We start from the raw sequence: 20,995 nt of genomic DNA on the forward strand, positions 1-20,995 counted from the left end.
TAAATGAAATTATTTTTTTTCGTTTAAAAACAATAAAATTTAAAAATTTAACTAGAAAGAAAAAAATTAAATCAAAAAACTAGAAGCTAAAAATTAAAACAATTAAAAAGGATTTTTTTAGTTTTAAAGCATAATCTTAAAAGTAAAAGAAACTTACATTAAAAAAGACAAAGTATAAAATAAAAAATAAATAAATGAGATCCTAAAAATTAAATGAAATAAAAACATTACTTTTAAAACAAACAAAAATATATTAATTAGAAGAAAATGAAGTTAACAAAAGAAAAACAAATTAAATTCAAAAAAAGGAAAAAATTAATAAAATAATTTTCTAAAAACTAAATGAAATTAAAAAATTTACATTTTTCTCTTTTAAACAATAAAATCTAGAAATGTTAAGAAAATTAAATTAAAAAAAAAAGAAAAACAAGTTACAGAAAAAAAGAAAAGAAAAAGAAAAAATAAATCAAATATGTTTCTAAAAATTAAACCAAATTGATGAAGAAATGTGATGATCTTCAAATTAGCAGCTATAACTTCTGGCTTTGCAAATTATTATTTTTCCACAACATTTTTCATATGAAACGGCCTCAAACAAGCTCAATATCCTAAAAAAAGAATGGTTTTCTTTCCAAAATCTAAAAACTATAAAAAAATTAAACTAAAAAAATAATTTATAAATTTATAAAAAATAAAATATGTTCACAAAAATTATACAAAATAAAAATGTTCTTCATTTTAAACCAATTACATCTAAAAACAAAAGAAAATTAAATAAAGAAAGCAATACTTAGAAGAAAATGAAATTAACAAAAGAAAAACAAAAAGTACATGAATTCAAAACAAGAAAAAAATTTATAAAAGAATTTTTTATTAATTGAATGTAATTAAAAAATATATTTGTCTTTTTTAAACAATAAAATCTAAAAATGTAAAGAAAAGTAAATTAAAAAAGAAAAAGTAAATCAAATAAGTTTCTAAAAATTAAACCAAATTGATGAAGAAATGTGATGATCTTCAAATTAGCAGCTATAACTTCTGGCTTTGCAAATTATCATTTTTTTCTACAACATTTTTCATATAAAACCGCCTCAAGCTATGCATACAATATACTACATAAAAAAAAATATTTTTCTTTCTAAAATCTAAAAATTATAAGAAAATTAAACTAGAAAAGAAAAATAAAAATAGCTTGTAAATTTAAAAATAATAAGTTCACAAAAATTATATAAAATAAAAATGGTCTTCATTTTAAAGCAATTACATCTAAAAATAAAAGAAAATTAAATAAAAAAGCACAATATTTTTATAAAAAAAAAAGAGTCCATTGGCAGAGAACTTGAACTCAGATAACTCCAATGGCACTCCTGTGCTTCCTCACTTTTTCACACCACGAATGGTGAATGAGAGAGTTTTTTATTTTTGTGCTAGAATAACAATATTAATTGGTCTTGCGAAAGACTTTTTACTATTTTAGCCAGAATTGCCGTAACTCTGTTTTCAATGATAGATTGACATGCAATTTTCCTTTTGACCACACAGTTGCTTAATACCCACATTATTCCATGCTTACTTCACTTAACGAAAACACTTCGCAGGAATTGAGCCTCAACCTGCATAAAAACGGTCCTAGGCAAGCTCTAAAGAGGAAATAGCTTTAAGTTCGGATTTTCGGTGCCTCATTTGGACTTAGACAACTTTGGTTACATTGTATATTAATTTAAAAATATTAGATTTTTTTTATTAATTTTTCAAAGTTGCTAAATATTAACACAAATACGACTAATCACTTGCACGTACCTGATCAGTAAAGTTATCTGTGTGGAAGAGCACTTTAACATAGTTGGTCTCACTGATGAAAGTTTGTGGCTGCTCCGCCTCACCGCAAAACATGCCAGGCTCACGGCGATTCGAAACATCCGTTTTCGCATTGCCATCGACAATCTGTAATGGAAAAGTGAAATAAAATATATTTTAAGTATAAAATATAAAAACAAAAAGACAAAAAATAAAAAATAGCTCGGAGCGAAATTCGCAGCAAAGCACAAAACTTTAGGTGAAAAGGATGACATGAAATACCAATTTTGAAATAATTTACGTGCTGCTCAGCTGGCGGGCTGTGGCGAAAAAAAGAAAGTTTTAGTTACTTGTGTACTTGCTTACTTTGACTTATGCGCGTACATATTTTCAGTTTTATTTATTTTCAATTATCTCATCACACTTTTGCTTTTGACTGAGGATTTGATTTACTTCGTACAGGAAAACTTATCAGTATTGAGTTGTTTTTTTGTATTCATTTTTTTTTGGCGCTTTTTGTCTTTCGCTTTGAAGCACTCGCGCTTCATAGTGCAATATTGGGAATACAGAAAGGTAGCCGTTTGTGGGTGATATCCAAAGCCTTAGCGGGAATGTGAATGCTGCTGTAGCGCACCATTGCCCGCTGGATGCCATAAAGCATATGTTTTTATTTTTAGTTTCCGCGAACCCTGTCTATTGCCATTTCAGACTCATATGTCATCATTTACTCTTTCGAAAACATAATAAAAAACACATACGACACTCTGCACCAAACCCGCAACACAAAGTCGAGTGCAGTAAAGCAACCGCCGCAAAAACAAAATTCTTCGAAAAAGTGCCTTAGCCTACCAGCAGGCGCCAGGCCTTGCTGTGCGCCATATGTGCCTATAGAGTGCCATTCAGCGACAACCAGCTGCGTTGCTGCACTCCCACCGAGTTGAGTAACTCATAAATTACTGTTTTGTCCGGACAGACAAGGGGTCCAGTGCGTCGCTGCACCCTTGTCCGTTGCCATAAATCAGATTTCCCCATACAACACAAGCGCCTCGCCTCAAGTGCGCACTTCCAAGCATGTGTGTGTGTGTGTGTGCGCGTGCATATGAAGCGTTTGAAATTATTGCATGCCTTCAGGCGCACCAACGGCAAAACAAAAGCAATGAAAAGAGTGAAAAAAGCACGATTGAATGTCTTATTTGCGCACTGCATGCAATATGTTGGCGCTGGTGCGCGCAAAGCCTTTACAAAAAATAAAAATTAAAAAAAAATTGAAACCCTGTTTACTTGTGCGAAAATATTTGCAAAGGTATTTTTCATATTGGCCCTACACGCGAAAGTATGCTATAAATTGTGTTGAGTGCTTGCCCAAGTGTTTGCTGCGCTGTTGTGTCTGCTTCCGCTCGCTCAGTGCTTATACTACTTTCTGTGCACTCACCTGCAAATGGCCGCCCTCGCAGTGTGTTGCATTCAACAGCGTGCCAACTTTAAATTTTTTAAAACGCAACCGCAACACAAAGTCGCGCGGTGCACCCTTCAGCGTACGGAACCGGTACCAGCAGGTCAACGGCCGGCCCACATTTAGGTTATTCACCTCCGGCGAACTGACATCCTCGAAGATGTCCACTGTTTTGTTGCACTGATCCTTGGTTAGGTCCGCTGCACCGCTGCCTGCAATGAGTTGGAAAATGTGAAGAAGAAAAAAAAAACGAAAAGTTGAGTGGGTGTAGGCAAGTAGAAGTTAAAAGTGTGTAGCTAAACATACATACATAAGTACAGGTGAAAGTGTGAAATAGTCGTACATGAGAGGTTGATATAATTTTCGGAGTTTAAAAAATTTTCATTTGCATTTAGTTAGTTAATTGACTGTAAAAATAAGTTGGGAGTGTGTACCGTCGCAGGCGTTAAAATTCTTGAAGTAGAGATAATAAATTTTCTACATTCATTAGACACAAGAAAAATATTAAATAATTTTCTTATCTAAAAGCGTAAATGGATATATGTTTTAGGATAGAATAGATAGGTTAGGTTAGGATAGGTGATGCTCGCTGACCACTGGCAGTCTGACATAGACGAATATAACGTTCATAGCGTTGCCAGCTGCATTTACGACCTATGAATCAACGCTTTCACGCAATGTTAAATAACAATGCAGTTCATTTAGCAAGCAGTTCTTGTGATCCTTTGATTTTCCCCAATTGGAATCGGTATATTCGTTGTTAGTGAGGCGTCTGAGAGGTTGTCAGCTCTCATTACCTTCCACACCCCTATGTCTTGGGACTCAATATAGGTGGACGGTTTTAGCCACAGCGAGCCATCTCGTAGCCTCCCTACTGTCCGCCACGGTGATCGAATTTGTTTCATATGAAAGTGGAGCCTTAGTTTCCTTCCTTTATTGCAAAGACCTCGGCTTGATAGACACTTCCATGATCTGGTAGCCTAAAGGACCTCTGAATTACCGGTTCTGTGCAATATACTGCAGCCTCTACTCCTTCGTCGCTTTTAGACAAGCCTGTGTAGACTTCCATTGCGCTCCCTTTCTACTCCATGCCGGCGGTCTGGCCAGTATAAAAAAAATAAAATTAAGCATAAATACAAATGTCGTATTTTTTCGAATTTTCTAAAATTTCTAAGAAATCTGCGAAGTGTTTTCAATTAATCATTCTGAGTAAAATTTTTCCGAAAATTTAGAACTTTAGGTTTAGGCACAAAGTTAAATATATGTACAAAAATAGGCACTCTCCAATAACCGACGCTTGCCAATCAAATAGAAAACTGGATAAACTAATTGCCATACCACATAAAATTGCGGAAGTCTAAAATATGCATATCTCTAAAACTAAGTAGTTTAAAAGCAGGACAACATCTGTGAGGCGGCTTGGCTGCACGCCCAGGCAGCAACAGAGAAAGTTGTCAATAGATTGCTCCTCACTATTTCTTTTCATCGCGGCTGCCCCTGAAGAGAAAACTTCAGTGGAGTATCGGCGGAATAGCAGGGTGTCCTGTGATGATTCCTTTCACAACTTTTACTAAATAAAAGTTGTGTTTCATAAAGTTTTCAGTGCCTTTTTCCTATTACAAGGAAATCACAATGGCCTTGAAAGCTCACCACCATACTGTTTGGACCACAAGTCATTCGTAAGGCAATTTTCGCTAAGCGTTGGTCGTACAAAGTTTTCCGCCTTATTTTTTGCCACCTTAGCGCTACCCTGCTACACCTGTTCATCTCGTGAGCTGTTTCAATTTCCTCGTCATTTCTAAGTCCGATAACATAGAAAGAGTGATGTCGAGAAGGCCTTGTGATGCAAAAAACTGAACGACATTTCGGCCTAAACCTTGTTTTCACTACTTTGACCTCTGCTGCTTACTCAATCGCTGGGCCTTCGACGAAGGTAGGGGCTTTTTAGTAGAAGACTATCTACCTTGTTTGTAGCATAAACCTTATCATGCGAGGCGCTGTAGTTGTTTGGAAAAAGGAAGTACACAATGATCTGAGGTGCGTCGAGTTAGGACCAGCGCTGATTTCTGTCTATCTGAAACTGGTAAACCTAAATCATATTCTTCTCTGTACGGAAATCATATATTTAGTTATTCTTGTATGATAATTCTAAACCGACGTAAAATAGTCAAGATTTCTTCTTATTCAACTTGGATTCCATTGAGGGGGACTTTTTTTATCTCCCCTAGTGACCAAAGAAACCGGGTGCTTCGCAGTTGTACTGCTTTAAGATATTTAATCGCTGTGTCGCAGCTCAAAATCATGAAATAGCTATATATTATTCGGCACTAGCTAGCTGAGTCAGCTACTGATGTCAATCGCTTCGGCTAACCGATCGCAATCGTTCTCCGGTTCTAAATTTGTAAATGATTGCCCCTGCGATATAATTCTGACTTTGGAGCTTTCGCTAAATGCCTCGCGAATAACTACGCCTCTCTCTCTCTCTCTCTCTCTCTCTCTCTCTCTCTCTCTCTCTCTCTCCCTCTCTCCCTCTCTCCCTCTCTCCATAAAAAAAGTATGGACACTTAAAAAGAAATTGATCCAAACTTCTGGGATTTCGAAAGAACATCAGTTATCACTTCAGTTTATTTTTTTTGCTTCAGGTCTTCGCTATTTGCATACTTTTTGGCGCGAAGCTTTCTATGAGATTTAAGCTTTGTACTAACCGCATTTACTTGCCGTCCACCTTTTATTAAAATGCAATTTAAATATCTGAAAACTAAACTGCTTAATGTCAGTTGCGAGTATTTAAAAGTTTGCACAAATTATTATAAAAATGCAAGAAATTACAAAAATCTGTAGTCAGCGGCTTTCAAAGTTGCGCATTTTTCGCTCATTTTTTTTTATTTTTGTTGCTTTACAACACAACTTTTGGTTATTAAAACCTAACCTACTTGTCAGCCAACAATCAACAGTCAGCTGAAAAATTCCTTGCATACTTTTGTGCACATTGTACGCCTTTCTTGTTTGTCATTTTTTTATTATTATTATTAAAGGCGAAGCAGCGCACAAAAATTGCTGTTGGCTCCAAATGTCCAACTCATTTTGCCATATTATTACTCAAGCTTTCTGGCACAGCGTTTTTTTTTCTACATATTTGTGTTTTTGTGCGTTTTTTTGCCTGCAAATTCTATGAGCTCCATTTATTGTGGCGTTGCCAACCAGCTCATCATGATTTTTCACTTTGTCGAAAAGTGAGCGTTCGCTTTTCAGTGGTCGCTATAAAGCAAAGTGTAGAAAAAAGATTGAAAATAGTAATCGCTCCTTCTTCATCGTCTACAGCATTTTAGATATTTATTTTCATTCGAAAAAAAAATTAAAGAAAAAATTTTCTTCACTTTTCTCCCACTTCTCGGGCTAGTCACTGGCATTCCAGGCACTCAGCGTACGAGACTGCTATTTTACTTCAACTTCTCATTCTTCGTTTTCGACTCTCCTGTTCCACTCCTGCGTTGATGGACTTCATTATTGTCCTTAATTTATTTTACGGATTTTACAAATGAACAAAAGACCATTGTGCTGAATTTGTAATTCACGTTGGCGTCTTTTGTGTGACGATGAACACAAAACCGCGCGTCGCATTTACAAAACCACTACTAAGCTTCCACTACTCCAATTTTTTTTTTTGCAATTCTACTTCAAAACTTGAGTTGCTGCGTTCAGTTCTGGCTGCTCGAAATTGCACAAAGCTCCAACACAATTGTTGCTGGGGAAAAAAACGCGCATAGTAGCTAGGCAGCCGCTAGTTGCCTACGCTTTTGGCCAGATATTATGTCCGCCGCCATTTTCAATTTTTCTCTCGAACACTTCAAATAATACAAAGTCGCGTGTACTTCAAAATTTACAACGGCGAGTGAGTGATTATTTTTTCCGCTTTGCTTAGCATTGTATGGAGTTAAATTGAAATTGAAATTGCAAGGTGGGGAAGAATTTTATTCGTAGCAGGTATCAAAATGCAAAGCAATCAGCTTTTGGAATTATACTGAGTGTGGGGAAACCTAACGGAAAGGAGCGAAAAAATGCGAGTATTTGCTGTTAAAATACGGATTTTAAATTGCTTTGAGACATTTATGTTGAGTGGCTTTTAGAATACTGTTTTTTTTTTGAAGAATTACTTTCCAAATTTGTATATAATTAAATAATTCAAATAATTAAAATAAATTAAAAAATCATTTCTGTTAACAGCTTTGACGGAAGGCAATGCCGAGCATTGCAGCACTTCTTGTAAGAAATCTTCTCATAAAAAATGATTTGTCTTTCGGATGTGTTGTGAAATTGCAGATCACTTCATTTGTATGACCCCTCGAAGATAGTGATGCCAGGAATCGAGGAACCGAATCCGTAGAACTAGGTTCTTTAGAGCACCGAAAAACGGTCCCGGAAGAACCGAAACTCGAATCAAAAAGAACGGAAACACGATTTCAGAAGAACCGAAACTCGATTCCAGAAGAACCGAAAAAAGGTCCCGCAAGAACCGAAACTCGATTCCAAAAGAGCCGAAAACCGTTCCGGAAGAAAGAATTTCGATTCCAAAAGAACCGAAAAACGGTTCCGAAAGAACTGGAAAATTATCTGAGAGTAACCGAAAAAATAAGTAAAACGAACTGAGAAACCATTCCAGAACAATCGAAAATGGTTCCTACAGAACCGAAAATCGGCCACGTAGCGGTCATTGCACTATGGGCAAACAATTTATTGTTTTGACATAAAGTCTAAAACAAATAGAGATATCAGGCCGGAATTCGGTTTAGGTATGTACTGTTGACTTTTGTGTTGACCAACAAAGTTTTAATCGGTTAAAGGGACTATATGATATAGCCACCATATATATACCAGATCTGGCAGACTTACATCAACAACTTCATTGTTTTTGATGCTATCGACTTGAAAACCAATTTTTAAGAAATTTTTATGACAATTTTGTCGAAATCTTGTACAAATTTTGAAAGCTGGAGTTATGAGGTTTTTGGTTAAAGATTTATAAAAAAAATACAAAGGAACTTTAGCTAGAAAAACATTGTAAATATTAAAAACAAAATACCATTCATCCAGTTTTGACCGCCAGTGTATGTGCGCCTTGTCATTCATACATCTTTTCGTTGGAACAGAAATGGCGAGTATTCGAAAAGCTAATCTACGGTAAATTTGACTGCAAGAAACTCGCAAACTTCTTCGACTGTAGTGTTCTTCAGGCAACTCGGAACCATTCTTTTCATATATAAAACTGCGATTAAACTCTATGAGAACTGTAGGAGAAAAAAGTCTAGAGAACATCTTGAAGGATCGTTGATGGGCGCTTAGATACGGATGAAACGATATCATGCAGGTATCGATACTTTTACTCGGAACTAATATCGAAAGAAAGTTTTGATACCTAAAAAATATCGGATCCTACTCATATCGATACTTTTGGCTATAAAGGTATTCCGTATGACCCAAACAAGTTAAATTTAATTTTTGTTTAGTCATAAGTTGACGATTATCTGGTTTTGTCGAGAATGAGTTCAGCTCAATAAAAAAATGTCCAAATAACCACACTCTAAAACTGTCAAAATTCACGAATCTGTACAAATGTACAATTCGTGTGATCTCCGCTTAAGAAGTTCTTTTTTTTAATCAACTGTGTTTTTCTTTCCTTACAAAGAGAGCTACACTTCTCGCCTTTAGTATTTTCCGCTAGTATTTTCAACGCGAAGAATAAGACCCTGTTCATATGAGGTGTTAAGAGCCTTTCATGTGAACGGGTTCTAATTGAGTTACGCATTCAGTTTTATATCGTGTTGAAACGTCTGTACTAAGCATTCATCCAGTTTAGTCTTCCAATCGAACAATTGGGCCGCATTATATCGACTTTGTTGAAGCGATTGGAGCGTATAGTTCTTGCATTATATCGACTTTGTCGCCTTCTTGCGATTTTTGCTGGCAATTAAGCAGCCATGAAGAACAATGCGCTTAAGAATAACAGTGGAAAAAAATTGGCGCAGCCAAATTTGCCTTAGTATCGGGTTTCCAAACGAGTATATGTTTTTCGATACGTACTCAGTACTTGCTTCAAAAGTATCGATACCAAAATTACTTGGTATCGAACGAAAAGTATCGAGTATGTACTTGTATTTACCCGTATGGTTTCATCCCTACGCTTAGGGTTCAAAACTCAGGGGCTCGGGGAAACACTAAAATGGTTTAGTAACAGTAAGTGGGCGGGATAGATTAGTGTTCATATATTCCTAAGCCGTATAGTGCTGCACAACGATTTCTGTAGGTGTTGCAAATTTAATACAAAACAACACTTTAAAACCCTTTTCGCATAAATTTTAGTACATAACCAAAAAAGTTTACAGCCAAAAAATGTCACTATGTATCTCCCCACTTGTTCATCCTAAAACTTAAATCTATCTGTCTGCTTGGAATGAGTTCTCGAATCCTCATATACCCCTTAAAATCCCATCAATCTCAAATTTTATAATCAACATTCATAGTTATGTCATGGCACTCAAACAGCTTCAGCTGTGTGGAAGGGTATACATAGTTAAAATCCCTCCCGCGTTTTGCTTTTCAATTTCAAATTCTTTAAAAACAAGCAGCGACAGAATGAAAATTCACAAAGTAGCGCATCCAGCAGGAATACCAAAGCGGATTTTAAATACACAAATATTTTCAAAGCATATCAGTGGCAATGCTGAGTGCAAGGACACTCAGCGGACCGCAAAGCAGAGCAGAGCAACAAAAGCACACAAAAAAGCTAGTAGAAAAAAAACAACAAATACGAATAGTGCGATGGGCTTAAGCAACCAAAAGAAGCGACCCATAGCGACCGTTGTGCGCTTCAGTGACCACGACGAACAAAAGTGATAAGGTAAATCGTCCGCGCGACATTGAAATACAAGCCACAAAAACGGCTACAAACCGATACATAAGTACATACATATTTACTATGAGCCAGCGCACGAGCAGCGGAAAGAGAATAAAGCAAAGCACAGCGCGATGGAGTTTTGCATTGCAATGGAATAGAGCAAATCTCGGGGTCACTGCCGCTGATGTGCGTTATGCTGTTAATGCCTGTATAAACCAGTGTTTTAGCTGATATTTGCATTGCGGACAGACTGCTGTACGACTGTTTGGTTGGCTGTTGGTTACGTGCGCTCTACGCCATGTCGCGGCGAAATGCTAAATGGATTCCAACTAACTTTGGGGAGATTTTGCGTATTATCGCACGCGAGCGAGTTCTTTTGGCGTTTGAATTATTGAGTTGAGTTGGGAAATTGGGAAGTTGGGAAGTTGTGCGGTGTTTGCTGTAGGTTATGTTGATAGGCGTGCACTCCTACAGACTAATAGCTAGTATGTGCGATAAAGCAACAAAGCGACCAATGGGACGATGAAAGGCAGTAGTAGGCATATCCTGAACAAGCGTTCAAACAGGTATCTTTCTTTTTCAGCTCACTCATCGCAAATATAAGTAAATTAAAAATTTATTAAAGCGCACGAACGTGTTTTCCTTTTAATATTTGTGCACAGTGGTATTTTCTACGCGCTTGTTTGGTGTATAATATGTACAACGTCCAAATACTTCGCATGAGAGGATTTGTGAGAGTAGTTCCATTGAGATTATGCGGTCCTAATTGTGATCCTTTCTTAGTGAAAAGCACAGATTTCGTTTTGGGCTGATTGACAGTAAACCTTTTTTGCGATGCCCATGGGTGTATCCTCAACTGGGAAACCAATCGCTAAGCGAGGCAGACCCGATTAAACTTAATTTTTCGAGTGTGTTCGAGACTTCTTTCTTTGCGGGATTTGTCGTGACTTGTCCTGTTGAAGCAGCTTGAGGGGCCATGAAATGCCCCTTTGATGTTAAGAAAATTCTTTATGGGGGCTTCCTTTTTTTTCAAAACTATCCCGAAGTGTACTTATTGGGGAAAAATCCGCCAATAAATGGCCCGCTCTATAAGCTTGCTAAAATTACGGAAGTGTAATAGAGTTCTACAAAAATCTCGTATATATTTAATGTGAATGATGTGGGACAGTTTATCCAAAAGGATGTAATGGAAAAACCAAAAACAATCTTTCCTACGACTCTGGCAGTATTGCTCTGTCTACTTAAGACCTAAGACCTAGACACAGGATTTAGAGGAATGGGATATGTAGGTGAAGGTGGAAATTCATTGCTCCTCTGCAAACTTACCAGACTCTATTATGAGTGTTAGCAGTTTGTTGAGGCAAGGCGAAAGTATCTGGTCCATTCTTAATACATCGGACCAAAAAACGTTTCAACTAAGTTTGGCGAAGGCCGGACAATGGCAGATAAAATATTCTGCACTATCCTCATCCTCCAAACAGGATGTACACAGTGGATCGTCGATGATGCCAATGGTAACCATATATCATCCCCATGGATTGTACCCTGTAAACAGTCCTATCAGGGCTCATAGATCACTATCTCTTTATCTGAGAAGGAATTTCGCTACCACTCTGCAAGCGTTCTCAGGTAACACTTGGTTGTTTTGCAAACAAATGCTTTTATGAGTTCTTTCTATGAGATCCTTGATAAACCCGTTCATTCCCGCTATGCTTTGGTCTAAAATTGGTTCCGGTGTAAATGGACGACCCAGAGAACCGCCGCTCGCCAATTCATCAGCCAGTTTGTTGCCTTGACTACCGTATTCACCTGACACCCACACAAGACAAAGCTGATTCCACTTTTCAACGGTGTTCAGCTTCAACTTAGATTCCCGCACTATCTTTGAAGAGGTGCGAGCGGTTTCCAGTAAAGCATCAGATGTTACCATCAAAATGCCATCCAGCTGCAGTCTTTGAGCCGCTGGTATAGAAAATTTTCACCGAGAAACCCAAGAGAGTGTATGTATCTCTACGTTGCTCCCTTGTAGGAAATCTAATGACGTACTTTCTTCCAAAGGTTACTCCAGGTATCAGTTTGCCAGTAGGTGCCAAAAACAAAGGGTATTGCTCTGACAACTCCTTTGAACAACTCTCTGCTCGGAACTCCGATCCAAAAGGGTGCAGCTAACACATCATTTTTATTGCCTCTTCCACATGCTCCTTTGTACCACCATACTGCAGAGGAGTATGTGGCGATTGGTCTGACTAAAACTAGGTATATCCAGAATATCAGAGCCGGCCTCAGACCCCAGGTCTAACTTCGAGATTAAACCCGCTCTAGAAGCTCAACGTTTTTGGTTGTGACTGAACTATATGCTGCTGCTTATCCTTTCAAAGGACAGTTCAAAGATGAGATCTTCGGTGGGAAGTATAACACCAGTTTTCGGCGATTTTAATTATTTGAAGGTGTACGAAGGTGTCTGTCTATATGTTTGTACGCGCATTCACCGATGTATTTCCAGGGGTCTAACTTAAGATATAGAAAGAAAATAAATAGACAGTTGCCACCTGTTTGAAAGCTGCAGTTTAAGTAAATTGATGAGATAAAGTAAATATTGCAATATGGCCGTCAAAAGAAATAGGTTTAAGAAGGCTTACAGCCGAAAGCATTTTTGTGGAGGTTGCCACATATTTGAAAATTTTAATTTAATGTAATTTATAAGATAAATTAAATATTGTAATGTGGGTATCAAACTGCAGAGGTTTAGGAGTGTTTACTGCTGCAAATATTTTTGGGGACGGTTGCCACATGTTTGAAAAATTGTATTCGATTGGGTCATTGGTAGAGCTCAATTAAATTAAAAAAATAAATTAAATATTACAATACGGGTATCAACAAACACAAAAATGCTTTTAAAGCGCAGTGAAGCACGCCGTGTATTTGCTAGTTTATAAAAAAAATCTAATATTTTTTCAAATTTGGCATATATCACGAGTACATATGCACAACTACGGTTATAACTACATGACCTTGTGGGGTATATAATATCATGAAGGTAAATAAAAACGAAGTTCCTATGCTACCGCATTCAAATCTCATACCTCTTAATCTATTGTTTTTAGTATTTACCTTCCTGGTCTGTCTGCGCACAGCAGCCTTGCTCTCGAATGCATGAATGCCCTTTTTTCATAAGTAGAGATAGCAGAAATGAAATGAAGAGAAAAACAAGCAATCCTACACATCTCCAGTGGCAAGCACTACTGCTGCTGTGACATTATACCACCAAACATAATCCTCTACCGCGCTGCCTTCACAGCACTTCCCCCTCTCCCCCCCCTTCCCTGCCAGGGACTTAAGGGAATTTAATTGCGAAAAGGCTCTAAGTAGAATTCGTGCATTGTTTTTGAGGTAAATTTTTTTGGAGGACATTTTAATTTTGTTGTTGAATCAGTGTCACCACCAACAACTACCAGCAACCAGCAAAAGCAGCCATGACACCGCAGCTTTGCCACCACCGACAAGTACTGAACAGCACCAGCAGCAGTGGCTTCTCTCACTCTACGAGTCCTATACTCGCGCATTCAATTCACACTGACACTCTGTGGCATGTGGCATGTTGCATATATGTATTTACGTGTACGTGTTTGTGCGGGGCTAAAATGAATTTACTTACATAGTTTTATTTTAATTCCATTTTTGGTTTGTTGGATTTGTTAGTGAATTTGTTGTTGGTCTAAAAGCGCACGCTCGCGCTCATGTACGCTTAGTTTGGCATTAAAAAATTTCGCAATGTGCGATTGTGTAGCGAATTAAAAATGTTCACACAAATGCGCACATGTACTTAGCTATATACGTTTATACATATATATACAAATATATGTATGTATGTATATATGCGCATAGGAATATCGTGATAAATGCAAGAGTAAAAAGTCCCAGAGAAATCTAAAAATTCAAATTGAGTTGGCACATTCCGAATGCTTTTCAATAGCCACAGCGCTTGACAGCATCGTCTCTTATAGAAGCGAGCCGCGGCATTGCAGCTCGGCTACACACAAAAGCCCACCACAACAGCAGCTTAAGTGGCAGATAATGCCACAGTACTAGTGGTAAATATTTTGCTATTTCTATTCCTTTTTTTTGTGGTATTTCGCTATTTCTATTATTTTGACTATAATTGTTTTTGTTGTTTTTTCTTTTATGCTATTGCTATTTTTCGTGTTGTTGCAAGTGTTAAGCCGGCATAGAAATGTTGTAGATATGCACAGAAGTAGCATAATATATATATATATAATATTGAATATAGCATAGCTAAAGGCGCTTTGAAGGTAATTGATGCAATTTATTTGGCGGTAACGAGTTGGAGCGCAAACATCAAAAAAGAGCAAAAAAACTATATTTTAATAAAATTGAAGCCATTTACTTTGAGAAATATACGGATTTATTTAATACGTAAATTGGATTACATATAGCACGCAGAAAATGGTAGTAGGTTGGGTTTGCAATGAAATTAATAAGCTGTGGAGCTCCTCTGTTTCTCTTTCGCTATCTCCCCCAAAATATTGTAAAAGCGTCATCCTACATAAACGCTTGAGATGTCTTGTGTGGACAGTTGGGTCGGTGTTTAACGCGGATATCTGCCAGGATAACTTAACTCCACCTTGCCTTGATCAGCATCCTGAAATGCAAGCACTTCAGTACTTCAGTGCCAATTGGCAGTGTGGAGTAGACACACTAGCCGCCTTGGTAGAGCTCGAGGCCTATCTAAACCTCTGCCGTATTATGGATCCGGCAACCGGTTGTAATGCAACTCCACATTGAACCATTGCTGGTTCTAACCGCATTTGGGTGTTAAACCACAGCCGCCACGAAACTTCCTGAGAGGGCGTACCCAAGAATAGACCGAAGTAGTCTCACTTGCTCGAATCGCCTTGAGTTGCGCTTCCTAGACTTTCTCTATTTGCTCACGCTTTATCTTCCTTTCTTCTTGTGTTGCTCCTTAACCAGAGACAACTTCATCTCACACACACCGCCATCGTTCCTTCTATGTGTTGCTCCCTCACCAGCGATAACTTCTCCAAATCTCAACAACTCGCTCGTCTTGGTTGTCTCGCTAGAGTTGTTCGTCCCGCTCGCGAACACACCCCGCGAGCATTTTGTTCCCCGTGGTACTAGAATTAAGTATCTGGTCAGACCTCGAAAGCAGAAGACTTCTGCCAGTTGAGGCTCTACTCGACTCAAGAACAGGCAGAAGTAATTCTTGAGTACGAGTCTTACTGTTTCTCGGCCACAAGGATCTTGAGATCTCAAAGTCGTGCCTTTTGATTCATAGGTCATTTGTTACAACTTTGGTGTATTCTTCAACCCTAGTAAAAAAGAACAGAACAGCTTAGCTAATTTGCCATCCCATCGGCTATTTGGTTCCCTCCGATATTGCTATGTCCAGTAACCCAGCAGAGAAATGTTTTGACGTGACTCAGTGGAGCCAGGGATGCCAGACATTTCCGAACTAATTCCCACTTTACTTCCTTTGTAACAGAACTTTGTCAATGCCGCCTGGATGTCAACAAATAAACTGACGTTCCCTGACAGAGATTTATTATCCCGTGTGGAACAAGCCGCCTTCTCTATGACAAAGATCTCTGCTGAAAGGCAATATAGTTATCAGGCAAGCTTTATCTGAAGGTCGTTCGAGTACAGACTTGAGTCGGCTCCTTTTTCTTTCTTTGAGCTATCTGCGTAGGCCGGATTCCCAATCTTCAATAGCTGGAAAATGTAAGGGGAATCCTAAGACTAAAATCTCAGCATGACGTATGTAATCCTCTCCTTTTTGCGGCTACGTCTGTTACGAATGCTTTCGGTAACTTCATGTAGAAGATCACGTTGATCCCTTCTTGAGCGAGCACTTTATATTCCGAGGCTTCCAATTATTTTCTCTAGAAAGAAAGAAATGAGTGACAATTTATTGGGTTTCGCGAGGAAAAATTGCCCTCTCACCGTTAGAAAAAGGCCAGTAGGCTAACTTCAGACAAGCCTTGTAAATTACGGCTAATAGAGAGCGTAAAACCGTCATGCCTTTTGGAATTCAGCGGGAAAAATGCCCTTTAGTCCCACATATTTTCACGGTTCGTGGTAAATAATTGCTCATTCTACCATTGATTAACTTTTGAGTCATCTAATGCCATTGAAAGATTGAATGCAAATTCATCGAAGGTAGGTGATGTAGTGCGCTCTGAAAAGTGCGTGCTCATAGGTATGCCCAGAATATCATCAGAAGCAGATGTCCATTCAGTCGCCATTTAGTTTCTGAAGGTAGTTTGGAGCCTATTCGGCTCGTATCAAAGTGCGCTTCGATATCAGGATAGAATTTGTTCCCTAATACACACTTTTGAGCGTTTCTCATGGATTTTTTTGAACGCTTGTTGTACTCCTTATAGAATGTTCTAAAGCATTTTATTAAGTCTAATTAAAAAGTATTCTCTACGCTGCTTTCGTATGAAGGCTTATTAACCACGCTTAACACCAACGTGACTTCCTTTTCGCCTTCGTTAGGATGACAGAGCTTTAGGAAGGAAAGGCTGCATTTGTGGCACAACTTTTAGCTGCACCTATTTTATGCGATGAAGCGAACTCATTGAGGGAACCGTTATTTGCGATTGGAACATTGGTTTCATCAAGTGTGGACGATAGGGCCATCTGTTGTTTCCATATGAACTCAACGCGTGCTGTATGTCAGAGAATAAAAATTGTTTATATGTAGATAAGATCAAAGTCGCCTTCTTGTTGGCAATTTTTTCCACATTATTCTTGTTTAAAATAAGAAATTAAAGTAGATTCATAATTCCAGCAATGATTGCGCCCCCTTCGTTATTAATATCTTCTACCAGCCAATGGTTGTCTAGCAACTACATGATCCTTCTAAATTCATGAACATGTTGCACAACTAAAATGAATATTTTTACTAAAAAAAAACTAAGAATAAAATCTTTTTAAGTTGCGCCGCATTTATGCATTTTGTGCAACAACCAGCGAAGCAAGCAGAAATGTAAGATGAACAATCATGGAACATGAGTTACGCATTTAAATTTATTTGTAGAAAAAGGCAACTTGCATTTTGCACCGACAATGAAACGGAGACCGAGACCGATGCAGAGACAGAGTGACATTTTTGCATTAACCCTACACTCCCAGCATGCAACTCATGGCTGCTGCTGCTGCCGCTTAGTGAGCGTGCTCGGCTCGAGTTAGATGGAAATGCCGGAAGTATTAAAAGTACCTTACTACTTTTGTGCAAGAAATCTGAATTGCCTGCGTTGAATATAAGAAGCTTAGAGCATTGGTGTGGGTGGAGAGAAGCGCGAGAAGAAGATGCATAATGACTGAGTGGGAGAATGCTAGAAGCAGTGATGGTGGGCAGTAAATTTGGTAGGATTGATATGTAAGTATTTGCAGTGCCACAGAAAGGCAGTTAAAAGAGTTGCATACGTGTATGCGCTACACACGTTTGGACGGCTATATTTTTCAGTAACCTAAGTAAGTACTTATGTATGTACATAAGTACGCATTTGGAAAAAAAAACAAGCACTCACACAGCGATACCGAAAAGGGCAGCCGATTCAGCGAGATATGCTGCTAGGCATCGCAGCACAGACATCAAATACAGAGCGGTGAAGCTGTCTAGGAGCCGAAAAGACAGTGAAGTACGGCAGCGCGGAAGCAACCTCCTGCACAATAAGCTTCAATAAAAGCAGAAAAAAAATATATAAAAGCAACATACAAAAAGGAATAGAAAAGCAGGGAATGTAGAAAAACCGAGAAATAATAGTCGGAATTAGTGTTGGAATTGAAGTTGGCTTCCAAACAAACAAAAAAAAAAGTAGTAGTGGAGCTGCTGCTGCTTCCTGAATGTGTCGCTTCCACTCACTGCCGGCGCTACATATGTACATATCTACGAATGCTTCTGCTTCTTTTGACTGCACCGAATTATTGCTATGGTAATTTGCATACTTTTATAATCGAAATAGATGTGATATCCGGTTGAGACAGCAAATGCAAATGCTGGAAGTTGTGCTTTGACGGCGTCGTTCAACATGGCGTATGAGTGACATGTCGGCGAACTCGATTGGCAAGATGTGGAGTGTGTATGGATATGTATGTATTGTTGCAGTTTCGTTAATTATTTTCTTACTTTTTGTTTTAATTAGGCTTTATTCATCAACTTCACATTTTATGGTCTACGGATTTGCAACAAAGAATTTGAGCTCAAATTAGGCTGGAAGTATAAAAACAAGAAAAAAATGTATAGTGGCTGCCAGCCCGTAGAGCACGGAGCACACGTAGGCTGATAAGGCCGTTGGTGATAAAAAAAAAAACACAAAAAATACTTTGGAGCTTTATGGTACGAAAGTAGAATAGACGTCTTTATTTAGCTTAGAATGGAAAACAAGAATGCATATAGAGATAGTAGTTTGCGATAATGAAAAGCATAACGTAGTTTGAAATTTTTTAGGTACAAAATTGGTGTAGAATTCAACACAAACACACACATAACTGACTGCAATGCATTTTGCGCTGTTGCGTAAAATATCCTTGGATATGAAGCTCAAGTAAAGCTATTCAAATTTTAAACATCGTTTCAATAACTGTTTTTGATGCAGAACTACATATCGTTATCTGAAATGCAAAAAGACGTAAAAAACATCGTCACTGAAATAGAGAAAAAGTCGTGACTAGTAATTTTTATTTTTATTTTTTTCATAAAACGATATGGGGGTTTGTAATTCGACGAAATCCGTCATATCAATCAAAAAGTGAATTTTGAATCTTTTATTAGTTATGACTTTTTGCATTTCAGGCGACGATATATGTATATATGTCAGCAACTATATAGGTATATCTTTATTATGTACTAAGTTCAAGCTATAAATGAATATTTATGAATGGTATGCAAACTATGGGCAGAAAAAACTGTTCCCAAAAACTGTTCCCAGAAACATATTTTATTGTAATTTAAATAATACTCGTAACGCAGTGCTATTTTCATCGATTAGTTTAAAAATCACTTGAAAAAAACTGTTCTCAACGCAGAACGCCGCGAAAATAAGCACTGGTGTCAGAAATGGGAATTCTACGACGACGAACGGTTAACCTAGTAAACTAAAACAATTCCCAGTAAGAAAACGAAACCTCCTAACGAATTTTATCAGCATTATACAACTTATTATAAACAAATACGATGCTTTTGTCCGAAAATTGCATTTTCATTACAAACGGCAGTCGAAAGACTATGCTCAGTAAAAACTAAATAAAACTTTTCCAGTATAGCATTTAAAACCTGTTTTTAATAAGTTAACATAGGTGGTACATTCATACGAACATGTACTACATAATTGTTCTCAGTGAGAACTTCTCACCACCAACTATTTAGAGCGTGCATCAATCGAAACAGCAAATTACCGTTCAACTATTATATGTAAACACAGCATTATGCTTGCCACATGTTCGCATAAACTGAAGTGTCAAACTTATTGGAACTTTCAACTAAATTGTAACAAATTGTTCTCAGTCAGGAAATGTTTCCAAACCTATGGCTTTTTTTTCAAATAAGAGCTCTTTTATCTTATGTAAACGGTTACAAATAGTAAGGTTTAAAACTGTTCCCACACCAAACTGTTCTCACTTCAGAGGTGCTTTGTTGTGTAGAATGCATATATTAGGTTCTTCCTCCGCAAAACTATATTCCACTAAAGAAAACTGTTCACACCTAGAAATCGTGAATTGTACATATTATTGAAACGTGTGCATATAAATTCATAAACCCGCTGAGGTGTATGTAGCTGGCCAAAGTCAAAATATTTCCAATTTTTGGGATTTGAAAAAAAATCTATTTCAAGTCCTAAAATTTTAAAAAATTTCGTGGATATATTTATTCTGAACGTTGAATAAAAAAGAAAAAACAATAGTTCCGCATTATGTTGATATGTTATGGACTACCCTATTACATTATTATACTTTCAATCAGAGCTATGTTATGATTGTGCTTTTTTTTGAATTCGTCCTCGTTGCTATTTTAAACCAGTAAATTCTGTGTTTTCGAAATGGCCTAGGTTTTAGTGCTAATTGTCATATGTACTCTGCTTCTATAACGAATATATATAGCTAAGTGTATGTCTATACGTAGTTAAGTATATCTATAAAACCCATTGGGTCTATCTGCTTTTCGTATTCTTTGAGTGTGCTTAGCATTTTCTTATACATAAGCAATATCTACTGCTCCCACCCATCATGCAGCTACATAAATACTCATAGATACGTACACATGTACATATAGCACATATGTGTAGATAACACGCTCGCGCGCCGCTTGCTACCAGTTGACTGACACCTTCTACTCGCACTCAGCTCTTACTCCTCCTGCCGCAGCCGCAGTGTCACAATACAATGAAACTTTGATAAATTAAACAGATTTATTACCACGCTGCCATTGTTGCCAGCAGCGTCGCCGCGTTTGTACACCCCAGCAGAGTAAAGCCCTCAATCTCGCGCTTGCTTTTCTGCTCCTTGTCCTACTGGTGTTGCTGTGGCTGCCGCCACCAAATCTGCTCAACCGCTATCTATTCTTATTCCTTCGTGTCACATCAGTCGCCTGTCTTTTTGCCGTTGCTTCCTTCCGGCGCTCTGCTGGTATTGCTGATGCTTTGCTATATATTTTTTCACTGCTTTCCATTTATTTTTCTCTCGTTTTTTCCATTCATTCATTCGCCAGCGGCTTAGTTGACGCTGAAGCTAATGCTGTCACCAATGCTAGCGTTGTTAAGGTTGTCGCTGCCGGTATTCCTTATTTGCCACTGAGCTTCTTCTTTCTATTCTAT

At 37.8% G+C, this 20,995-nt stretch overlaps 1 protein-coding gene across 1 annotated transcript in view; it reads right to left on the reverse strand.

The window, feature by feature from the left end:
• The window catches only part of LOC118745093 (cell wall protein DAN4), a 260,172-nt gene that overhangs the window by 26,021 nt on the left and 213,156 nt on the right, over positions 1-20,995 (reverse strand). The window contains exons 3-4 of the mRNA XM_036478630.1: positions 3,230-3,462; positions 1,801-1,944 (exon numbers count right to left, since the gene is read on the reverse strand). Coding sequence (XP_036334523.1) covers positions 1,801-1,944; positions 3,230-3,462 — 377 coding nt within the window. The remainder of the gene's footprint in view (positions 1-1,800; positions 1,945-3,229; positions 3,463-20,995) is intronic.

The sequence above is a fragment of the Rhagoletis pomonella genome, unplaced genomic scaffold (assembly GCF_013731165.1).
Source record: "Rhagoletis pomonella isolate Grant_MI unplaced genomic scaffold, Rhpom_1.0 Rhpom_scaffold_00008, whole genome shotgun sequence".
Lineage (NCBI taxonomy): Eukaryota > Metazoa > Arthropoda > Insecta > Diptera > Tephritidae > Rhagoletis > Rhagoletis pomonella.